The sequence below is a fragment of the Falco peregrinus genome, chromosome 8, assembly GCF_023634155.1.
Source record: "Falco peregrinus isolate bFalPer1 chromosome 8, bFalPer1.pri, whole genome shotgun sequence".
Taxonomy (NCBI): Eukaryota; Metazoa; Chordata; class Aves; order Falconiformes; family Falconidae; genus Falco; species Falco peregrinus.
The window spans coordinates 27,779,381-27,803,558 of record NC_073728.1 but is presented as its reverse complement, the minus strand read 5'-3'; the positions used below and the strand labels follow the sequence as shown (position 1 = coordinate 27,803,558).

The window sequence follows — 24,178 nt, the reverse complement described above, 5'->3', positions numbered from 1 at the left end:
TTGCAGCCTACGATACTGCTTCAAATAAAGACACCTGCCTGACAAAATACAGTGCTATGTTTTGTGACTGAAGAAGGCAATTCAGTCTCCCAGAGGGCTAGGATTTATAGACTAATTCCAGAGCAGTCCGTTGCGACCACTGGGTGAGGAGCACTGCTGGACTGCGGGAGCAGCGAGGGGCCAGTACAACAAAGGCCTGAGGAACCAGCAGCGTTTCCCAGCGATTGACCCATCTGGAAAGCAATCTGACTGACCATATTCCAGTACAGATGCTACCATGCACAGCAGCAACTGTTCTGTACGGAGTAAATGCATACCAGTGTGCCACTCACAGCTACAGGCTGGAGTAATAGCACTTTATTTTAATTACTGCAGTAATCATATCAAAGTAATTAAATCTAGTTTGAATACCAACACACCATTACTGAAGCATGGAGTCATTCTTACCTCGTAGAATTATTATGCTTTACTCGATGCTGAAAGTACTGCATCCCACGCAGACCTCCTAGAAGAATAAGATTAGTCACCATAGCCAAGGTTTACTACATAAGAACTGAGTGCTGTCCTAATTCCAGCTATTACTAGCGCCACAGTTACAAAGACCAGTATTACTATTAAGCCATTCCCAGATTTAGTGGAGTTTTTTGTTGAGGGGGTTGGGTTTTTTTCAAGCTTATCAAGACTACAGAATAGTCCCAAAGCAATTCATAAAGTATGTTAGAGAGAATTATGGAGAGGGACACTGGGTGACTTAACTATTCCACTATCGCAGACCCCTCCCATTATACTAAGTTATAATTTTTCTACTAACTGTTAACACAAGAGCTGGTCTGAACTACTGTTAGAAGTAAATAATGCTTTACAAACTGTGGAGAGGAAATCAGCACCAGAATACTGCACATTACTCTCTTCAACATAAGCCACTCAAGCACTGCCACGGCTGGTCCTAGTCTGTGAGGCAGAAGACTCAGAACAAGAGGAACCATGCATTATGGGGTAGGTCTCTCAGTCTAAACAAAGTTTAAACTGAACCAGAGCAGTTCCACTTTCAAAATTACCTGATTCTGATATAGAGACTGAAAACACGCACCGTGTGTTCTGAATATGCTTCCAATATTTCTGTATTGTTGATTCTGAATTTATGCTAATAAGAAACAGAATCAGTATTTTTCTGAAGCACATTAGTCATAAAATCAGGATAGCTCTACAATACATACTCCTTTCAGTACATTAAAGATTCATATTAATCTATTTTGAACCAACAGACCAAGATCAATGTTATTTCATAGGCTGTTCCTAAAGATCTACAAACTCTCAGCAAAAAAAGGACTCACAATACAATACCAAGTATCATAACCATTACAATATTACGAAGATGTTATTTAAAAAGCATTCTTCTGCCATAAGCCACCACCACCTTTCCTCAAATTTTCTAGAAATACACCGCAGTCTTCATTAAGAACCTCCCCCCCCTCCCCCGAACTCAAGGAAGCTTTCCTTCACACCTCTGCTTCCAACTCATCCTATGGTAAGTCAAAACGATATTGATTCAATAGTAACTTCTGTAGTGACACTGCGCTGTTTAGCAGTTATGATGGTTTTATTGCATCGTTAATAAATAGAATATAAATGACAAGGGAAACAGCTTTTATTTCAGCAACTTCTTAACAGTAGCAAGAAAAATGAAGAAAAATGGAGCACGGAATTTATTTGTATTTATGAATGCCTTCCTTGAATTTATATTGGAGACAGAGTTCCTCTTTCTCCTTGTCTTAGAACTTCAAAATATTTCCAAACAACGTGTTAGAATTTTAAGACAGGTTAAGTCATAACTATAAACTAGCTCCCAGTTTAAAAATATTATGTGAAGTGCTCCTATCAGGATTTGTTCAGCTCAGTGAATGATTTTTATTTAAGCATTTTAAAAAACAGTATATTGTTGAGCGGACACAATAATCAGATAAATAGTATTTCAAACATCAGTACAAACTTCATTTACAAAACCTTCCCAGAATTCATCTGAAAAAGGGTCTTCAGCTGATAAAAATAAATTCTATTCATTACCCTGAAAACCAGACAGGTATAACCAGGATCCAGTCACTGGATAATATCTTTTCTGTGGTAAGATTTGGTTCTTTTTTTCCTTTCACATTCACCCATGACAGCACATATATTGCAGAGTAAAGATGTGTCCATACAGATGCATATGAAAAAAAGTCTTTTAAAGGTTCTGTCAGCAAATTCAATTCTGTATACTTAGTTATGGAACCAAGGTACATGGATACACAGCTTTAACAAAATGCACATGTCATTTGAATGTCATTTCCGGAAGCGTTTAAATAGTGGATGGATGTGCTTATTTGAAGATGCTTTACTCCGTGAAGAGTGGTACTCCATGTAAACCGTATCATCTGCTCCTGACATAGAGCTCATTGTGCCTGTACGACGTGACACCTGCAAGTGAGGAGAAAAAACCATGTGCTTAGTGTGTGATCAGACAGCCATCTCTAACCCACTGACACCCACTGGTTACCGGGCAGCACTCTTCATTTAGTGACCTTAATGCCAAAAAGCCTTCAAAGTTCCTTTTCTTACGAGGAATTTCTACAAAGGAAGTCACTGCCTGCCACTCACCATAAGTATACAAACCTACATAAGGTTTAATACAGAAAGATACCTTAGAGTGGGAATTCCCAACGCATTTCACGCACAATGCAATTCAGCTAAAAATAAACCCTAAAAAAATCAATTACCACATTGTAGCTTGATTTTAACTTATGTATCAACACATGTTTCAGGCTGTTTATTTTTCTTATATCAGACATGGCTGAAAATGTCAAACTACTACCTACAATAATAGTAATTCTCTTAAAAATGAACAAATGTAGCCCTTATGCTTCTGCCCTGTGGGCATGAGGAAATCAGAGCGTGATTCAAGGAGCACAGTGCCACCACAAGAGTATGTGCTCTGACATATGTATATCTTAAAAATCTTTTAAAATCTTTTCACTGTTCATGACTTAGAAGATGTACTGCAAAATCTGTAACAATAGATCTATCGCCTTCTCCCTCAAATATAATGGAGGACATGAATTCCATGTCTACCTTCTTTCGAGTGCCCATTATCAAACCGAATTACTCAAATAGCTAAATGCTAATGCAGCTTAAAAAAATGAGTCTGTTCTCCAATGTTTCACAAAGATACTAAGGCATCAATGATGGCAACACATTTAGAATTAAAATGCAGCGGTCAAGTTCTGTCACGTTTGTGGTCACACAAAGCATTCTTCATTACCTGAGCTGACTTTGAACCATATTCTCCAGCGACTACTTCCTCCTCAGCATCCAAGTCAGATGCTTGCAGAACTTTCTGGAGAAGCTGCTGCTGTTCTTCTTTGGATGAAAATGAAAGTTCTTCTTCTTCCATGCCTGCAAGCTTTGTTATTACCTACGAAACAGAGCACAGTACAAGGTGAGGGCTCTTCCTCCTCACTGTTAGCTGGCTAATCAAAACCAAGACAAGGATTTCTGATTCCATATCCTGTTGGTGCTGCCTTCAATTTTTATTAATGGTCTGAACAGCTTAACACTATGGTTAGCATAGATACACATAAAATTTTGCTAAGTGAAGTATATATACAGGCACACACATCCCTTGTTATATTCTAGCTGGAAATGCAAAACACAAACACTGGGGAAAAAAAAAAAAGGGAGAAGAAAAAACGAAAAGCTCTGGACAGAGGATGTCAGCCAAATGCTGTTGATCCCAGCTTGACCAAGAACCTGACCAAAGCACATACATCTCAGATGCACATTCAACTTAGTGCAAGGTTAGCTTCATGTTGTGGGCTCTACATTCATCTAGTTTAAAAACCAGCACTTTAACAAAAATAATTCACTAGCTTTCCAGACACTGAGAATTCTAGCGATAAACATCGAGGAACATGGATAAAGCCCCTAACAAATCAAGACATATGATGTTGCTGAGAGACCACGTGTGCAAGCAAGCATCAGCAGCACAGCAAAAGGGCTCTTTCAACATTTGTGCACCAGTTAACTTAGCTGGTTATGTCTGCTCTCTTTGAAATTCTTAGTAACTCATTTAATAATAACCACGGATGCAGGGCACATGCCATCTACTGGCAATATAGTGCCATATACTCTGTTAGCTGAAAAACCTCTTCTGAAGAACTGAAAAGCTCTCAGGCTGCTGTTACAAAGCTTCTCAATAGGCAGCTTGCTTTCTTAAGTATTTTGAAAATTTCACAGGAATTTTTCCTGCAGTTAAATACATTTGGGTAAAAATATATTTATACGTGAGAATCTCAGTTTTCCCCACTATGTTTCCAACTTGAAGAGCTTTTGAGAAAGACATTCTATTTCAGCCTTTTCCTTGATTATGTGGTGTTTCCCCTCCTCAGCTTCCTTTTTCAGCTTATGTCTTGAGCCAATACAATTAGAAACGAGTTACTTCAGTAATCTGGGCTGGAGCTGACCACAAAGACTGATCAAAAACTATGAATACAGCTTAAGGTAAAATGAATCCATATTAGCCACAAAGCACTGTTTTTGAAAAACACGGTAGGGAAACACTAGACCGAATAATCAGTGTTGTAGACTGCAGTCAATGGCAATTCCTAATTAAAAAATGGATGCCTTTCTGAGAAATGTCCTAGCTTTAAGAATCCATTCACAGAAGCAAGGTCTCCTACTATATGGCTAAAGGAACACTATGGTCCCCCTTCTTGTTCATTTAGAACGGCATTGCTAGGATCACCTCAAAAATAAAAAGGAGTCATGAAAAGCAATTTTAAATTGCATTAGGCTGTTTCCAATTGTGGCTGCAAAACAGTGCTAACGTGATTCACAGAACAGAAAGAATTCCCACTGCATCATCATTTTTTCAAGCTGTTCAACAGATGCCAAGTTTAAAGTAATCCCCAATTCTCTGATATAATGAGCTCTCCGACTGGCTTAAAATATAACCTACATTCAGCCTCTAAACAAAAAACATAATACAGTAAATAAACTATAGTTAGCAAACCAAAAAACCCCCACTAGCAGTAAACTCCAAGAAGCAAATTGTGATGACAAGGCTCCTATTTAAGAAGCAAACACAAAATATGTGATTTAGGAAAAAAACAATGTATTCCAGTTTTCTTTTTGATGAAAGGCAGAGAACGGAGCTATTGAGAGACAGTCAGAAGAAAGTCTTAGAAAAAAAGGGAAAACTTTTACCCTTTTAAAGAAGTAGTGAAGTTTTAGTAATTTAGGAGCAAAAATTCTGAAGGAGAGGACATCAGCACTGAAATAATTACCTAAGGATGAGGTAGAGTCTCCATATTTGGAAGAATAAGAAGGCAAAAATCTGCTGGGAACAACATACATAGAGTTGATCCTGGCTTGGTATGAAGAAACGTAATAGGTCGTTTCTTGGACATTTCTTCCAGCCCTATTCCTTGATGCCAGCTATGACTAAGGCTTAAAGTTTGGCAAACGGATGAAAATAGATATTCTAACATACTGTTCCTTAACCACAAAGAAAGAACATTCCAGTACTGGTCAGCTAAAATGTTGCTCCAAATACTCAGCTGCCACTTGCACTGCTTTTTTCCCCATATTACACCAAAGCTCCTAGGACTAGGTCTTCCTTGCAAAATAAAATCCCTCAATTTTAACCTCTTTCTTAGTTCTAAAATCCAAGACATTCAAATACAAGGGATTTCTCTAATCTTGACTACCACCACATAGATGCATTTGCTGTAATTAGCTGCAGCTTAATACTGATCTAAAATTTTGTCAAAATACATCCACTACAAAGCAAAACAAGGATTTTACCTCTAAAGACTGTGACATGTCTCTTTCAGTGGAAGGACCCCCTTAAAGCTCTATTTAATGGGCCACTGGTTACAAAGCAATTATTTACTTCAGCATAGCTGCAGTTCAGAGAGGTTTTACCCATAGGGATGTCTTGTACTGCACGTACGCCTCATGAGGAAAAGCTCTTAAATAGCTCAGCTCAAGTGCAATCCAGCAGGGGCTGCTTGCCCTTGCACCTTGTGCCATCCCTGCATGATTCTGTCAACACCATAAGCTTGAGCTTGTTCACTAAAGGCAGATATGGGAGCTGCCTTCTGCTCAGCAATGTTTCTTACTGGGAAGGCTTCTCATCAGAGCAGTAAACTCCAGTTTTACAAAGCAATAATTCACCTAAAAGCAAGAGCTATCATGACACCCCGTTGCCTTTAACAACCCAGCGGATGAGCATATGGGGCAGCCCATGGATTAAAAAAAATATACGAATGAGACACACCATGAAATCTATCAAATAGAGGAGCTTTGGTGGAGTGAGATTTTACATTTGCAAGAAGACAACATAACTCTATATATACATAACAAACAGAAGTACAAGGGGCAATCAATTTTCAAGTATGTATGAAGACATGACAGCATTCAGTCCTTTACAAAAGGAACTTTAGAGGAAACTTCTGATTTTCAAGTTCTGTCACACTGTCCACACTCAAAATGTTCTCTATTTTGAGGAGTATGTTTTAGTTGTAGGTAGGAAGATTTCTACTCTGTAGTAACAGTCTTTTCCTGCAGTAAATTCTGTCCTTTCTTCATCAATTAACATTCAACCCGGTGATACACTTCACTCCATGCAGAGACAATTACAAACTGTTGGTGGAAGCTAAATAGGCACAGTCTATACACCATTAACCAGAGCAGGTTTTGCTTAACAGAGCCAAGATCGACGTGCCTGCATCCTGGACTGATTGATTTTCTGTACCACCGCAGGCTTTGGACAGCACTACGGAAATGGTGCACAAGATTAGTGTGTGGACAAAGATCCCTGAAAGGTGTTTCTTTTGGAGCGGGATGCTAGACACTTCAAACACTTTACGATTCCCAGAGTCAGATGTATAAATGTAGGATGGATGAATCCTGCCGGCTATATGTTCTCTTTAGCCACAAGGTAAAAGATGTCTCCCCATAGTGAAATACTGGCCTGCCACTGGAGGTTCTTCGGAAACTATTGGTGACTTGTGATGTTTTGGAAGTTTTCTGAACTGCTGCTGGCCACTATGACATGAACACCTATCAACAATGCTTTATGCACAGCCAGTGTGACAACACACAATAGGAGGCCTGCATGCATCGACAACTGAACAGCATAAATATAAAGCAACCGCACAAGTAACATTCCGCTTCACTCTCCAGTGGGTGCTTGGTTTGAAGTTAGAATACTTACCTTTCTAAAAGCTGTACTAAGTTACTTGTATCTACCCTCACAGATATAACACAGATGATAAACCAACCCTGAAACAGTTTTTGCTTGCAAGCAAAACCTTCATTAATACATTACACAACCAGGATTCTTGACCCAATACTAACATGAAAGAACATGGAAATTATGTTTTTAGGTCACAACTATATAAATAGCAGAGACAAGTTACCTTGAAGCTATAACCTTGATCTACAAGAAACCGTTGTCGCTTCGTTGAATATGCCATTTCCTGAGTGTCTTGGGATACAAGAGAATAAAAAAAGGCATTGTATTCCTCTGCAACCATGCCTAGGAGACAAAGACTGAGTGATTAGTTCCATTTGGAACACTGCACCAAAAAACAAAAAAGGACTGAACACTGAAAACAGGTGTTTAAATCAGTTGTCTCCCCACAAAAAAAATTTTGCAAAGTTTAGCTGCATCCAGACCTTACATAAACTGATTGACAAAGTACACAGTATGGAAATTCCTACTCTTGTTCTTAATAACTTGAGAATGGGCAAAAAAAAATAAAATTGAAAAGGAAATGGATACTAACACAATTACACTGGTACTCGGAGAAGAATCTGCTTCTTCATTACACTGGGCAAGGTGAATAATAAAATTATTTGTAAGTCTACTATGTAAGAGCGAATAAAAAGTCTAGAGTAAGGATTGCAACACACATCAAAAAAGTTAATGGAAAAAGACAAAGGAGAAGTTTTATCGACATAAATTGGAGTTTGCACTGGTTTTGCATTAAAAAAGACAAAGATATGTAGCTAAAAATTCACAGAGCTATTTTGAAACCCAGGATACACCAGGCTGCATATAATAATTTACTTAAATTTACATCTCTTAAGATTTATTAATTAAACAGCATTGGGTTCTCTTTTAAAACCCAAGGTTTCACTAAGACTTTGTTAATTCACTACCATGGGGTTTGCAGACATTTTCAAACAAAGCCTCAGCTGTAACAAGCACAAACTGCACATGAAGTAAGTAAATGTAGACCTTAAGTGCAAGTAGAAAGTGTTTTAAAGATCATTTTTCCAAACAAAAACCTCCTTGGTTACGTTTTGCAAAAACACAACTAGTTGGAAATCAAATCCCATTTTTAAAAGCAAGTAATCTGCAGTATCAAAAATGTGCTTTCTAGAGACTTGCATAGAGTAATGCTATGATTTTTTAAGAACTATTTCATGTTGAGGAAAATATCAAGGAATGAAAAAGTAAAAGAACCACCACAAAACAAAAAGTTCATTTTCCTTCAGCTTTTTTTGTCCTTTGGAAGTTTTCCCAACAAACCTTTACTGACCCTGAACATGCTTCATCTCCCTTCACTGGTATATGGGCGTATTCTCTTTTACTAAAACATAATCCAAGGACAAGATAAAGAAGTATCATGAACATCCAGTTTCTCTGCAGTTCTGATACTACGATCCAAGCCTCAAGAGTCCAACCACCACCTCATTTACCTTTTTTGGCTCTTAGCACCCGCCCCAGTCTTTGAGCCTCCTGTCTTCGAGACCCACCATGGGATGAAATCTGAATCAGAACATTGGCTTCTGGCAGATCGAATGATGTGTCACCTACCTATAACAGAGAAGCAGCCTCTAAGCATATCTTATTTCCATATATCACCGACAAAGATTTAATACAATGTGCACATTTGTGAGCTGCGATACAAAGATGTCAAATGCACAACATGCATGTATAATTTACTCTTGAATAAAGTTCACTGAAGACAGGTACAAGGACACACTGAAATGTCCTTGCTTACCTTGGAAATGAAAATAGTGTTGATTTTTGGATTGTGCTTGAAGTTTTGTAGAATTTGCATTCTTTCTCCTTGTGCAGTAGGACCATATATATAAGGTCTGAAAAGAACAGAACATACGCAAATTAAATCAATTCAAGACTTCGCAATCATTTTTTGTGAGGTACTAAGAAACCAAGACATGGCAGGGAGTGCAGTACACATTTGAACTGATATAAAAACAAAACAGATTTTGGTACAGCTTACACTTTACTTTTAGCTTGTTTGGCTCTTTATGGCAGCTACCCCAGTTGTTTGTGGAATCCTCTACAGAAACCCAGTCTGCCAGAAATAAATTCTGACAGTTATAAATGTTTTGCAATTATGTGCACCAGTGAAGCTGTATATCAACAGACTGAATACATTTGCTAAGCCTACATGAAAGACTGAAGGCAGCTGATAAAATAAGAGATTTTTTTTCACCTCAAATCTACTGAGTTAGCACATTGACAGCTGCAACCTTTGCTTCCTACTTAAAACACTTGAAAATCCAGGCTTCTCTACCAATGATGTGCCAAGTGTCACAAGCTGGCTGCTGGATGTTGTTCTGAGAAAATTATTTTTGCTTCTGAAGCTAACCTCTTGCCCTTCCTAATACCTCCTGGACCTACTGAAACAAGAACAGGGTCCCAGACATTCCATGGCCACAAGAAGCTCAAAGTGGCATTTAATCTAAGGTTTCTAACACTTGATGAATCACATGGAGCATTTAATATCTCAATCCAGAAAGCTCACACAAACTCTCAGCCCCCCCAGACCTCATGAGTAACTTGGACTACTATGAATCTTCCAAGATCCTCTCTACACTCTGGCTGTTTTCTTCCTGCCTGAGCAGTTTAAAAAAACAAACAAAAAAAGGCCCTAGAAATGGCAAAGTCCACATAAAAAAGAAAAAAAAAAGTGGCATGCAGGAGTGTACAGGCACTGCTTCTTCATCTGTTGCACTACGTTTCCAAATGCTCGTTATCAGCATCTCCAAATAACAGGAACCAAGTTCTACAATTTCTGTTTTGTTCACGCTTCCATACACTATTTCTAATACAAGGAACCAACCTCAAATGTTAGAGTACTCTAACTTTTAATATTGCACATGCATGGGTGGTAGCTGAACATAAACATGCAGCGCATAGTACTAAGGTTTTCTATTACCAACCAATTCTGGTGTGTTGGGTCCTCTAGCTTTCTCTAGTAAAAACTTTATTCTAGTTTTTCTTTTACCAACAATCCTGGTCATCCCTAATCTAATTCTTCTATTTAGTGCGTTTAACCAAACTGTCAGGAAAATGCAGCTAAAAAATGAAAGTGGCAAATGAGTCAACTCTGAAACACTACCGTTATTATCCAATTAGTAGCATTCGGTAATATATTAACCATTATTTGGAATTACATTTAATATTTAAATTGCGATTACTTTAATTCCAAGCGAAACTTAAACGGAAGATTTAAACTTAAACTAAAGCAGTTGTAAGCCTTCTGTTTCTTAAAGTCACCAAGAAGGGGCACAACACAGAATAACCTGGAAGTCCCAGCTGCCAATCCCCCATTTTACCCCCCCAGATCCTACTTGACAGTGATTCACTAACACTTATCTGAGGACCCTCCTGAACCTAGAACGTCCAATGCTAGACTGACTTTTATTTTTTAAATTACTCCTCTTCCTCACTGCAGGAAGAGACTTGAGGCATTTGCAGAGACAGATCCCTCCCATTAACCGACGTAACTGTGAAGACCATAGAGGCACAGTCCTTCAGAAAGAGTGATTTAAACATACTAATTAACACCACCAGTAAGAATCAGCATGAGACTCATGACAGAATAAAAGTTGGCTAAGAAAATTTGAAATCTGTGGCCCCAAAAATAATTCCTGTCATGTGCATGTTTTTTCATGCCAGTACCGAGGGCAAGAAGGTGGTAAGGGAGGAGCTGGCAGAGAGCCGAACCACAGCCATCTCTGCCTCCACCCAGGAGCCCACCACCTCATGTGCTTCAGTCAGGTCACGAGAAGCGCTGTGGACACTGCTCTCCTGCTGGGCCAGCACAGCCCGGGCAGACAGGCTCCGCCACCGCCGCTGTACCCGCTGCTGGGCTGCTCTCCTCCTTACCCGTGTAATTCCTGCGCCACCCTAACTCAGTTCCCTTTGTTTCAGCATGCTCATAATGAATGGACAGAAAATTCTCTGGTTAAAATAAAGACTCCCTCACCTTTATCCAGCACTGCGAGCCTTCTTTCCTTCTAACACCGACTGCCATACAACCACGAGCCACACAAATCATGTGAGGAACAGAAAACTCATTCAAGAACACAAAAAATAAGCACCTAATATTTCTTCAACTGGTTTTCCTGCCATGCTTCTGCAGTGTCTCCCCCGCTTCACAACTGCTGTGCTACTTAGCAAGCACCCCCTCCCAGCATCGCCTTTGCTGAAGGGTTTTCCTGTGGTGCACTGAACACTGCTAGAGACATTCCAGAGGCATCATTACAGCTAATCTCTGTCCAGACAGATTAAAAAAAATGATGAAAGAGACCATGGGTGTTGGAATTCATCCAGCACCATTAGCTCTGCTTACTATTTGATGTCACAGCAAGCCAGCACAACATGGCTGTTAAACTACAGTCAAAACTGATCATGAATTTTGGGAAGTGTAATGCTTGTTTGTGGTTTTACTAAGAAATACTGCTGAAATTCCTAGACATGAAATCATACGCAGTCAAAATGCCCCACAGCTTCCAACAAGCAGGGTTTGTCAACAATTTGGCATTGTCAAAGAAAGGATGAGGGCAGCTTCTATGAATGTTTTCCCCAGTAACTGCTCTACGCCTAATCCTGGCAAACACTCCCGGATCACCCCTCTCCAAACCCTACAAACACACTGATGCTAACCCCTCATTAAACTATTTGTACAACCTTCCATACCTGCACTCATGTTACAGTCATTTAAGGTAGCTGAGAAGCTCATGGGAGCAATATCCTTCTGTTTATTAAACAATTACATTAGTCCTAGGCAGTGCACCGGTACAGCACAGATCCCCAGAAAGTTTGTCTTAGGCTTTTTACACAAGGCTGAGACCTTTTGAGAACCTGAAGAGGAACGTCCTGGGTCCCAAAAGATCTTGAAACATTCAGAGTGTATATCTGAAAAACTTGTCTCAGGGAGATAGGGGAGGCTACCATTCATTAAAGAAATAGTTCTAGTGATATTTTTTTAAGCCCCTCATTTTTCTACTGGCTTTTAATAATAATAACATGGATGGAGAAGTAGTAACAGTCTTTCACAGAAATCTTGGATGAAAACTCCTCTGAGGCAAGTGCTAAACAGAGATTCTTTTCAAACAGTTCTACACTGACATAATGTTGCAGTGCCAATAAAATCCATCCAAAAATATACCCTCCCGAGCTCCTTTTTATATAGGATTTGAGTTAAATCTAAGTATTAGAAGAAATATCTAGACTACTGAAAGCTGTGAGATTACAAGGCAATTTTCCAGGAAGGAAGAGAACAGTGCCATCGCCAGTTGTGAACACTTACTTCCCGAGTCTGATCGCATATTCCTTCAGTGCAAACACGTTGTCAGCAAACACGATGATTTTATCATTCCGTCGCTCATGAAACTTAATCAGGAACTGGCAGGCTCTGAATTTATTTGGGTTCATGGTGTACAGCAGTATCCGTTTCTTTGTTTTGATAGCTACATATTCTCTATAAAATTCAGGTGACATTGGGCACCAAACCTAGAATTAGAAAACACACAAACACACACACACAAAGTAACCCTCTGTTATTTATTTATTTCATTCCACTGGAATTGAAAAGATATTGGGGCAACAATAATGCATTACGGCTTTCTGTACAGCACAGGGCACAGATTTGAACACAGTAATTTCTGTACCAGAGTGACAGCTACTGGTCGCTGTAGTCTCCAACACTACCAAACTCCGTTTAACCTCATTAATATTCTGGCCTTCCAAAACGCTTTGTCAGTGAGATCCACAACAGAAACAGGCAGTGGGATAGCAACAAGACTAGAAGATACTTCCTTTATGCTTCACACCTAATAATTTTACTGAATGCTACTACTTTTTATATAGCAACAGTTAAGGGAATAAATCATCTGTGCAATGTCCCTCCTGTCACAGCAATCAAAGCTTTTCCCATAAAAATTAATTTCCATCCATATTCTGAAAGCTAAGAGACACATTTAGTCTTCATTACAGAACAAATTTACCAACCTTTTTTCATATACCCACAGCGGAGTGACCTTTGTTTTAACAGCTGTTAAGTCTACCACTTTCAAAACACTAGGATTAATTAGAAGACTTCCAAAGGTCTCCCTAAGCAATTATTTTATTATGTAAATACGTATCATAGTACTGCACAAGTCTAGGCTTACTGAGGTATTTTTTCTACTGTAGCATGAAAACAGAAGAAATTACGAAGCTGAGAAGTTTATGCCAATGCAATAATACTATCTATACCATATAATGCCACTATCTATAGTGCATATAATTTAGAAGATGTTCATTCTACTGTACACGGGTTACTCCCTTATATACACAGTACCAATTAACAGAATACTGCAAAGAAAAGCCTCTTGCATAACTATCGTTCAGCTAGGAAAGTTATGTGACAATTTAGTTTATTTAAACAAGCTGAACTGTTTTGTACTGTTACAAACTACTTTTTTGTTTCAATACATTTTTTCCAGTGAATGCTAGGTAAGGCTTTTTTCATCCCTTGACTACATTAACAATAAATTTATGCATTGAATAGGCTCTACTATTATTGTATGTTGTCTATAAAAGATCTAAAACTCTTAAATCAGAAAAGAGCGTTTCAAAGTGACAATGAACTATGAATGTTGAACATTGGACTGTAGTAAAATAATTATTCTATTGTTCAATGCCTCTGACTACATGGCAAACTGAATATATTTCGATTTGTATTTGCACTCTCTTCAGGATTTGGAAATGGCTAAGAGCTACTTCTCACACAAATCTTTTCATTTTTATGTTTTGCAAGATGCACACTCCAAGCCAAAAACTTGGTATGACAGCTGGGAAAGGGATTATTTGTAAATTACGGAACTCTGAAAATACAGTTAAAGAACAGGCTTGTTCTCTTTTTAACTTTCTCAACTGTGCTGCTTGCTCTCTTTTAAAGCAGTGGAAGAACAGTACCACAATGACCATGACCTGCCTTATCAGAGCAGCACTGCCCTCTCCTGCCACCTGGAGGACCACACTTAAAAGAGCAAACCAGACATCTTTCTTGGCTATGCGGAATAAGCGAAGTTGATTAAAGATGTTACTTCTCAACATGTCAAGAAAATCCCAATAGGTATGCAATGCAGTTGTGCACATACTAGACTTGTTATTTATCAGACTGCTTGTTTTTGATTCTTTGCTTTTGATAGTCCCACCACATGTTATTTCAAAACATTGGCCTAAAGAATATCAACTTGCAGAATTTCCACATCATTCAGAACAAAGGTAGCTCACGCTTCACACTTTGCAACGCCTAAAGGGCAGTTCAGGGACTGAGAAGAATTGTGCACCCAAAGCAGAATTAACCAAAGAGCCTAAACAGTCAAATTTGAACTTGCAGACTGGTTACTCTCCCTTCAACCCAGTTATTTTCTAGATAACTCTTCACTTGTATTCTATGACTTAAAAATATTTGTGGGTTTTTTCCTTCTACAACTTCCGGTTTGCACAAAGCTTAAAAGGAGAACACCCGACCTGCATTTGCATCTTTTATTCCAGGGCCAAAGCTAGCATGAAACTAACGAGGTTTTAAAAAAACAACCCAGTAACAAAAAATCAACACACACACACACCCCAAACAACAAAAAAAAAACCAAAGCAAAAAACATGCAGGAAAGCCCAAAAAGACAGTTAAGTTATGAAATTCTACCATTGCATGCTGTAGCTGCTAAAACTTTGCTTCCATTCAACGGGAGTCTGGACAAGCTCATGAAAGACACACGGTGATGTTACTTCTCCAAGCCCTTAATCATTTATGAGTGGTTTCTGTGTATCAGGAGAAGTAACAGATACGTTTGCCCTATTTTTATACTCTTCCTTAAGTATCTTCCTTGACAAATATCAGAGACAATATATTAAGCTAGACCTTTAGTCTGACCCAGAAAGGTTACTTTTAACGTTCTAATGAGCCTGTGTGAAGGGTTTCCACAAAGGGATTATTCCAACGGGATACCAGACTTTTCTCTCATCCATATGATGGGAAGAACAGAGGTCACACTGTTATATTAGAAATAGATAGTAAGATCCAGTCCTGTGTTTTCAATTTTCACCCTCATGCATTCAGGTTTCAAATAAGCAGGTGTTTTCTTATGGTTTTTAAACTTGCTATTATACTTCTTTTGTTTAAGAGTTTAAGAGGAATTCTCCTCAAACAACCACAGACTGTCTACCAGCTGAAGTCTCTGAAAAGCACTTGCCAGCATACCACCTGATGTTACGCTTATCATAACACCATGTTACACTGCCACACAGAACTGAGCTCAAAGTACAAAGTCAAGCTGGACAACAAGAATGTCAATTGCATCGAACGAGGTCTACCACTGCCCACATTTCTGAAAGGTGACTTTGAGACAACCCATCGGGCACCACAACCCCAAAAAGGAAGAGTGCTGAAGTCATTCTGAAGAACGCGTGGCTACTGGATTTACTACATGTTACTACTGACCAGCAACAGCCTTGCCTAAGCTACAAAGTAAATGAAAAGTCATAAGGGCACCTGTTTTTCCCAGTTAAATACTCACAATTACATATATCTTCCTCAAAAAAAAAAAAAAAAAAAAAAGGTATAAGCATACTAAACACTAGTAGTACAAAAAGCAGAGCATCACCTCAGCACACTGTACTTTAGCAATGTAGCCACTGTTCTGCAGCTCCATCCAGTTGGCTTCATAGAGCTTTGGTCCAATCAGGAAGTTCAGGTCAACAATTTTATCATCTTCTCTGACCAGGGTAGCAGTCAGCCCCAGTTTACAATGAGCTTGTACAATAGTGAGCACACGTCTGAACATTTTTGCTAAGAAATGCAAGACAGATTTTCTGTTTACTTTCCTGAACGGATTTAGAAGACAAATACTGCAACTTAAAAAAACACTTTCATCAACTCCTGAACATAAAGCATTGGGAAATTTTACCCCATTTCACACACACCTCTAAGAAATCTGTGTTACAGCAAAAATTCACACTGATTGCAGCTTTAGTTTACATCATCAGTGTACTCTGAAAATCACAGTAAAACTTCTGGCATCTTTATAATTTCCAATTTCCCGAAAGAAAATTAATACATTCAGAGGTTACATGGCTTGTTTTAGGTCATATAGTATTTCATAGAAGGAACTATGACACAAGGACTCTTGGCCGATTGCCACATTCAGAATTCTAGTATATGGCTGAATAACTCATCTTCAGCATTGCTAGAGATCACAGAGGAGGCTCTATACCTTAATTTTTATGAAACAAAGAACGAACAAAATTGAAAGAATAGTGGCAGCAACATGCTAATTTGATAAAATAGCAGTTAATTGTCAAGGTCTCCTTCTAAAATCCATCATTTCTGTAGATACCAAATTATATTCAAATGAAATCATGAGAACAAGGTAGAGGAGCTAACAGAATCCTGCATGGTATTTTTAGCCAGGATTATTCCATAGACACTTAAATACTACATTATTGCTTTCCAATAGTACAGATCTTAATTACACAGGAATTTCAAATACAACAGCTGTTTCTGGACAGTAATCACTATACTTGCTCACATTTTATTGAGTAGAAATAGATATTAAAAGCTAGCCTATAGTTCCACTACATCTCAACAGAAAAGAAGGCAGATTAATTCCCCTCCTGCTCAAACCTGTCTACAGCAAAATTATACAAACATAATTCAGGTACACAGGAGAAGGCACCTTATGGTACAGTGCCATTATAGAAAAGACAGTATCTAATTTGAAGGGTTTCAGAAAACTAATGGCCAGCTTAGCTGTAGTATCGTGGGAAAAAAAGAAAGCAGAACAAGGCATCTTACTTGTCTCAAAACCCTAACCCATGTATTTACTCACTATATTGATGATGAGAAAGCAAAAAGCCACACCACTTCTAAAAAAGCAGAGTAACGTTATCAGCATGAAAAGTCCGCATGCTGTTTCCTTACCAGGGATAGTATGTACTTCATCAAGTATCATAAGGCCCCACTCTTGACTCTTAAGCCACTCCATTACTCTTTCTGCTTCCCAGGATCTTTTCGTTGTGTGTCCCAACATGGAATATGTACTGATAGCAATCGAACAGCCAATAGGCTTGTCCTTGGCATCAGAAGTGAACCGACATATCTGACTGTCGTCAATGGTGGACCACATCTTGAACTGGGCTTTCCACTGCTCTACAGACACTGCAGAATTACCAAGGACCAGACACCGCTTGCGGACAGTACACGCAGCTGTCACTCCAACTAGAGACTTGCCAGCACCTGTAGGGGAAGAAGAGAGATTCATTAGTCATCTCTCAGACACTACTGGAGGGGGGGCGGGGAGGAAAGAGCAAAGAAAGACAGGAAAACAGTGAGAGGATATGAAATCATGTATCAGGAAATTGTATGTTGTTTCCTTATTATAATAGTTTTAAAGAAATGGAGCATTCGCTTCTTAAAAATCCAGCTGCATTGTCTACTGGACACATTAACTCCATTTTCTCAAGAAAATCATTGTAAACAATGGCTGTGCCAATTAGAAACAATCATTCTAATGCTGTTTCAATTTCAAAAGCATATTAAATTCCAGGTGGCTACAGAAAGCTTCCCCTAGAGGTGATCTATCCCTGCCAGCTATGTTTGTTCCCCCAAACGGCAAGTCCTTAAATCTTTCCATTCCTCCTTCACACTTGTTCCAGCATCCCTCACACACTCTCTCGGGCCCTCGCTGTGTCTCCCACCCCCAATACCAAGGGCACTGGCATGCAGTCACCTGTTCTCTCCCTTTTCCATTGCTTCCTGTAGGTTGTCCCAGTTTGCACATTCCTCATTTCTTTCTCAAGCTCTCAGGCCCAGAACTTGTGCATACAAGCTCTTTCCTTCCTTACATACCCCTTATGCCATATTTGTATTTCCAGTTCCCCCCCAATCTCCTTACCCCCAACTGAGGAACAAATTATGCCCACGGCAATGGCTTTAACATTTCACTGCATGATCAGCAGAGCTGACTTTAGAGGGACCAGTGAAAGCACGAACGGTTATCTGAAGCTACTACAACCACATATCAGTTTGTTGGTCTCTACAGGGATACCGGCAGCACCGTTAAGCAGATGCCTGACAGCTCCATTAACCAGGCTCTCCCTCACCACAGTATCACCACCCACTCACTACAAACCAACAGGACTCTGTATACTGGTACCCAGAACAGTTCCTACCGCTGTCTGAATTAAAGAAGCCATCAAATTTGGAAGTTAACAGGCCAATAAAGAACAAAACCCCTAAACACCAACCTAGAAACTTACCACATGGCAAGACAATAACACCAGATCTGGCTCGCCCATTTCCAAACATCTTTCTCAGGCTTTTCTCTTGATAGGGCCTGAGGACAGCTGTAGGTTTCAGATCTATATTAATATCAGGATTCACAGAATCATTTCTGAAATCATATTCTGCCAGCAAGGGGTACTCTAAATGGATACAACGCTTCTGAAGTTCTTCAATCATCTCCTGAAGAGGAAACAAAGCTTCAGAAGGTAAGTTTTCCACGTTATTTTTTTTTTGAACAACCAGATTATATAGTACCATGTGAAGTTACATTTATTTTTTTATGCTCATGAAGTCTGCAAGGGTAAAAGTTTATTCCAAAAACTTCATTCATGATCATCTCTACCCCTCTCAAACATTTTAGAAAACAGACAGATGGAAGAACATGACACAATCTCAGATGTGTTGTTTACCTGGCAGCGACTAAACTACACTTTGAAGTCCTGCAACAAAGTGTTCAGTAACAGACACAAAAGGTTCTGTGTGTTACAGAAAAGGACCTACCAAAGCTGAACATCTGTTATCTGGAAAATCTCCATACCCTGGTAATGCAGTTATTCCACCACAATGACAGTTCAATTCAATCACCAAGAGGTTGTTGGTTTGGTTTTTTTAAAATAAACAAAATAGCTACTAAACTATCTTGTATATAATTTCTGTTTTCCCCAGAGTAAGGCATCATTAGAAACACCAAGTCCAAAAACAACTTGAGAAATTCTACAAAAACTCTCTGAAGGTCAAGCAGGACTGTGCTGCAACCTCCAGCTACCCTTCTCAAGCTATGAAATCAGAACTGGCAGGAGTTCCTTCTGCAAACATAAATCACAAAACAAAAAAAGGCAGGGAAAAAGAGAGAGGGAGAAAGAGAGAGAAAAGAAAGAAAGGGGGGAACAACCTCCCTTCATCTCTGGAGCCTTTCTCTGGCCTGTGAGCCCTGTGCCTTGTGGGCAGGGAAGGGACAATACCCAGTCTGCCACCCTCTGTACAGAAGAGGAAGATTCTAAGATTTTGGGAGGGAAAAGGAAAGAAAAGTTAGATGACTTAAAGTGATCTCCACTATCAAACAAAGTACCACAGTACTTCACATTAAATTCTCACACTTATTTGCAAAACTTTGGGCCCATTCCCCAAAGCTACAAATGCAGAGACTAATATAATATACCTGCTTGACTTCAAAAGAAACTGTCTGTGTTTCCTCCTCCTCCTCCTCATCTTTGTCCATCTGTTCATAAAACTCATATAAGTCAGCTGGGACATCTGGCTTATTCTGGGCATCTGTTCCCTGTGATGTTGATGGACCAAAGCCACCTTCACTGGATTTAGAAATCTGAAACACACGAACATGAATTTTCACCAACAGTTTCATTAGAGATACAGTCCACCCCCTGCCCTGCCCCAATTTGGGCTCATTAAGGAGGCACCGATCATTGCTGACAGAATGGAAAGCAACAGCTGATACAACAAACAACAATCCAACAGTTTATGTACTTTTAATTCAAGAATTTTAAAACATGCCCAAACATACCGCTGATTTACTCGTGAATGTCTCTGTAATGAGCTCTGTTTCTTCACCCTCAGCATTTCTCAGGCGACAGTCCCTAATTACATGGTCTTGCAGAAGCTGCTGAATGACATCAGGGTGGGTACTTTCAACAAAATACCTAAAATTAAAGAAAATGAACTAATCAACTGAATAACTTACAAGAAGAGTGGTATAGATGCTTAAATATATTGCTATTCCAGATGGACTCTCAAGTGTCTAATCTGGGGGGGGGGGGGGGGGGGCATTTAAAAATAAAGAAATTATAGGGATCAAGATTTTTTCAAGATGCCTCACACCAAAAGCATCATGTACTTTGCAGTTACCCATCTTGCTCAAAGTTCTCTAACATCTGTGGGAAAACTCCAGCAGAACTGCCTAGACTGAGCTCTCACATACATGTCTTATTTGTGACATGCGACACAAGTCCATTTTTTTGATATTGAAGCGAGTCTGTGAAAACACTGGATGTGGTGTTTCAAAGTCCTGCCCACAGGACCAAAAAAAGCTCAGAAGACAAAAATCCAAAACATCCAGAACATAGACCATCTAAAAATTCAAATTAGTGCATCCTGAAATTGTTTCTCTCCCTGGACATTTGTCAGTAATGATGCTAGTTGGAAATCACAGTTAAAATATGAGCCAAAGAGACTTCACTAGCATGGGAGAAATCTTTTCCTCAGAAACACCTAAGAAGAGAACAAAAGCCTGCTAGCAATACTAGCATCAGTTCTACCCAACGCAGCAGGTTCAAAAAAGCTGCAGCACAAGCAGAAAATTATAGGCCCAGGGCTTATCTGCGGCTGTCAGACAACAGAGAACTTTGAAAAAGAAATAATGAGAAAGACAAAACACAGACAAGGTACAGACACAGGCTTCCCATTTCTTCTCCTTCCTTTCCTTCTTCCTACCACAAATCACATGTTTAGATAACATTGGTCTGCTCTAAAGTAGCTGACCCATCAAGGTCACTTCCAACATTATCTTCTAGATTTAAAATAAATCACATTCAACCCAGCAACAAGCATGCATCTCTTGCCAACGGATTTGCTCATCCTTCCTGAATAACAGATTCCAAGTCAGAATACACAAGGCTGAAGGACAGCTGTAGAAAAACTTGTCTAACCAGGCTCATGCAAATTAGGAAGGAATGTACGAAACAATTATCTGAAAACCTTAAGGATATATTGCAAATCCAAGTAATAAAGGAACAAGCTAGAATATCAAATTCACAACCTGCTTCTAAAAATGTAACAATAGCCAGTAGTAGTAGCTCAGGGCAGCCAAACTGAATTAATTGACCAAAGTATTAAATACTTTCAACAATTACAAACATGATCTTGCATTGATAGAAGGTCCATTCAGCTGGGAGCTGTAAGGCTCAACAGCTACTCAGACCACTTGTTTAAGCACAGCTGGCATTTGGGGGACTTCCTTTGCCACACCAGTTAAGGAAGAAGCCACTTACCTGTTATGTTTCAGTACCAGCTTCACCTTCCCATAGCTGACAGTACAAAGCTATAAATGAACAAGAGCAGTTGTTAGGAACATGCAAAAGAGCAATTCCCCATTTGGGACCAAACGCGGAGAAGCAGTATATAATAAAACATTTACTTGTGATGTTATGCTTATGGAACAAACCTGAGAAGGTATTTTCAAAAGATGCACACATCAACTCACACAGGAGATCGGTCACAGATAGTTTTTATACCCAATTCCAATCTGCTTCCACGACTGCAAGAACATACATGCAGGATAAGGTAGACTATGTTTTACAGTGCCTGGCTATGCCAGGTTGCATCCCACATTCATAGTCTTCTTCCAGAGGAAATCTGAGGAAACTTTCCCCACGTACAATTCCTATTGGCTGAAAGTATGCTTACAGACGCTTGGGTGTCTTTTTTTTTTTTACGAGGTATAAACCCCACACAGGATAGGCTGTGAAAATAGTATGTGTGCAGGAGTATAGTACAGAAAAAGACAAAAAATAAGACAAAGCTTCTGTTCTCTTGGAACAGTGACAGAAACAATGAATGATTAAAAAAAATAATCAATTAAGCAGAGGCAGCAGGAAAAGTTTTCACTAGTAGCAGTAAACATATTTCCAATGCCAATTAAATACTCTTACCTTGATAAACTGAATTATTCCATCTGGGACCCCAGTCTTGCTCAGTTTTTGTAAATACTCTGTGATATCGCTCGTCTGTAAGCCAACACTAACAGCAGCATATAGCGAGTAAGCAGTCAGTTTGTATTCATGAATGTGGGTTGGTCTGCACACAGGCTCAGCAATGGCAACCAAAAAATCCTGTGCATATTTGTAAACTGGAGAAAAGGCTTCCAGAAAAATATGGCCATCAGGAGCCTACAGAAATAAAAAGAAATGCTGAGGGCACAACAGCGTTAGTTGACCAGAATCAGGAATGTCCTGTAAAGCATCAGTTGACATAAGAGACAGTCCACTATTTAGGTACTAATGCATCATAGGGTTTCAAACAAAGCGTTTACCCTAACAGTAAGATTACAAGAAAAAAAGAAAGGAGACCGAGGAGCATAAAACTTGTCTTCTGAAAGTGTCCAGACACTGATTTGTTCCTGTCCCTTCTATAGCAGTAAGAATAAACCACACCCTGATCAATTAGGCTTTTCCAGACCGACACACTGGGGTGTTTTTTCTTTATTACTGCTAAGCAAATTGCTTGAGCAGAGGCAACCTGGCAGCCCTATTCCCCTGAAACAAAATTCCTCATTTTACACAGAACAAACAGAGCAGGAAAGAGGGCACTTGTGTGTCACAGCACTTGGTAATGTATGCCCTGCAGATGCCGGCTGCACAACCACCTCTCCATATGCTTGTACGACTGGCCGAGGTGCGGACAGGCTTCCTACTGCCATCCCTTTCAGGGCACAAAAAGCAAACGGTACCAGTTACAGAAGATGAGACCAGCTTGTCTTAAGGCTGTTCCATTCCATAATGCAAAGCCTACGGCTGCATCACGGCAACAACAGATCCCACCTGTATCACTAGCCAACGCGGACGCCTCCCACAAAGCCTTTCACCTCCGTCCCAGAAACATTTCGCTTAAGGGGCTGCACAGCCCTGCCCGGCCCGCTGCAAGGGACGCCCGCCAGGGGCCCTTCGGGGAAGGCAGCAACGCGCCGGGGCCCTGCCACGGGCTCCCGGCAGGGACTGGCGGCCTCGCCCCGCGCAGCCGCCCGCAGCCCGGCTGACGGCGGAGACAAGGTCCCAGCTCCGTGACCGGGGAAGCCCCGCCAAGACGGCCCCCCCGGCAAGGGGGGGCTCCCAGCGACCAGGCCACCCGCCCAGGCCTGCAGCGCCCGTCCGCTGCCCCGAGCTCTACCAGGGCGGCCCCCCGGCCCGGCGAAGCCCGCGGCGAGGCGCTGCGAGGCCCGGCCGCACGTACCACCCAGAGGGGACGCGAGGCGTGGTCGGCCTTCAGGGGCATCTGCTGCCTGTAGTCCTTCGCCCCGTACTCGTCCACTTTGGTGCCGCTGTCCTCCACCTGCTTCCCCGCCGCGGACGGCACCGCCTCCTGGGACTCCTTGCCGGGAGCTTCGTCCTCATCGTCTTCGTCGTCATCGTAATGGCGCTTCCTGGACTTCTTCTTATCTGGGAGCGAAGCCGGAGCTGTGACGAGGAAGCGCGGCCGGCCCGCGGATACCCGGCCGCCCCCCGCTCCCGCCGCACTCCCGCCCGGCCCCAGCCGCTCCCCGCCGGGCCGGCCGCGCCGCGCCGCTCACCCCGCTCCTTCCTGCCCATGGCCGCCGCGCAGCGCCGCCGCACGCCCGCGCGTCACTTCCGCCGGCGGGAGGGGCGGAGCCACGGCGCGCGCGACCCGCGCCGCAACGTCGTCGACTTTGTGTTCTCGGGGCCGCCCCCGCCGCCGGGGAACGCTTGGGCGGGCAGAGGCAGGAAAGAGAAGGGGACCGAGGGGGGAGAAATTGTTCTTTAAAAAACCCAGTAATTAAAAACAAGGCCAATAAA

At 40.7% G+C, this 24,178-nt stretch overlaps 1 protein-coding gene across 1 annotated transcript; it reads right to left on the bottom strand.

The window, feature by feature from the left end:
- Positions 1-1,581: 1,581 nt before the first annotated feature.
- On the bottom strand, positions 1,582-24,026 carry ERCC3 (ERCC excision repair 3, TFIIH core complex helicase subunit). Its single transcript, XM_055812133.1, has 15 exons — positions 23,935-24,026; positions 23,598-23,803; positions 22,301-22,537; positions 21,641-21,690; positions 20,158-20,293; positions 19,795-19,959; positions 18,611-18,815; positions 17,274-17,588; positions 15,958-16,142; positions 12,615-12,817; positions 9,051-9,147; positions 8,746-8,863; positions 7,458-7,576; positions 3,296-3,448; positions 1,582-2,454 (listed from the first exon to the last, which is right to left on the bottom strand). The coding sequence occupies exons 1-15, from the start codon at positions 23,951-23,953 to the stop codon at positions 2,320-2,322; spliced, it is 2,343 nt and encodes a 780-aa protein (XP_055668108.1). The 5' UTR covers positions 23,954-24,026; the 3' UTR covers positions 1,582-2,319.
- Between the last annotated feature and the right edge of the window lie 152 nt (positions 24,027-24,178).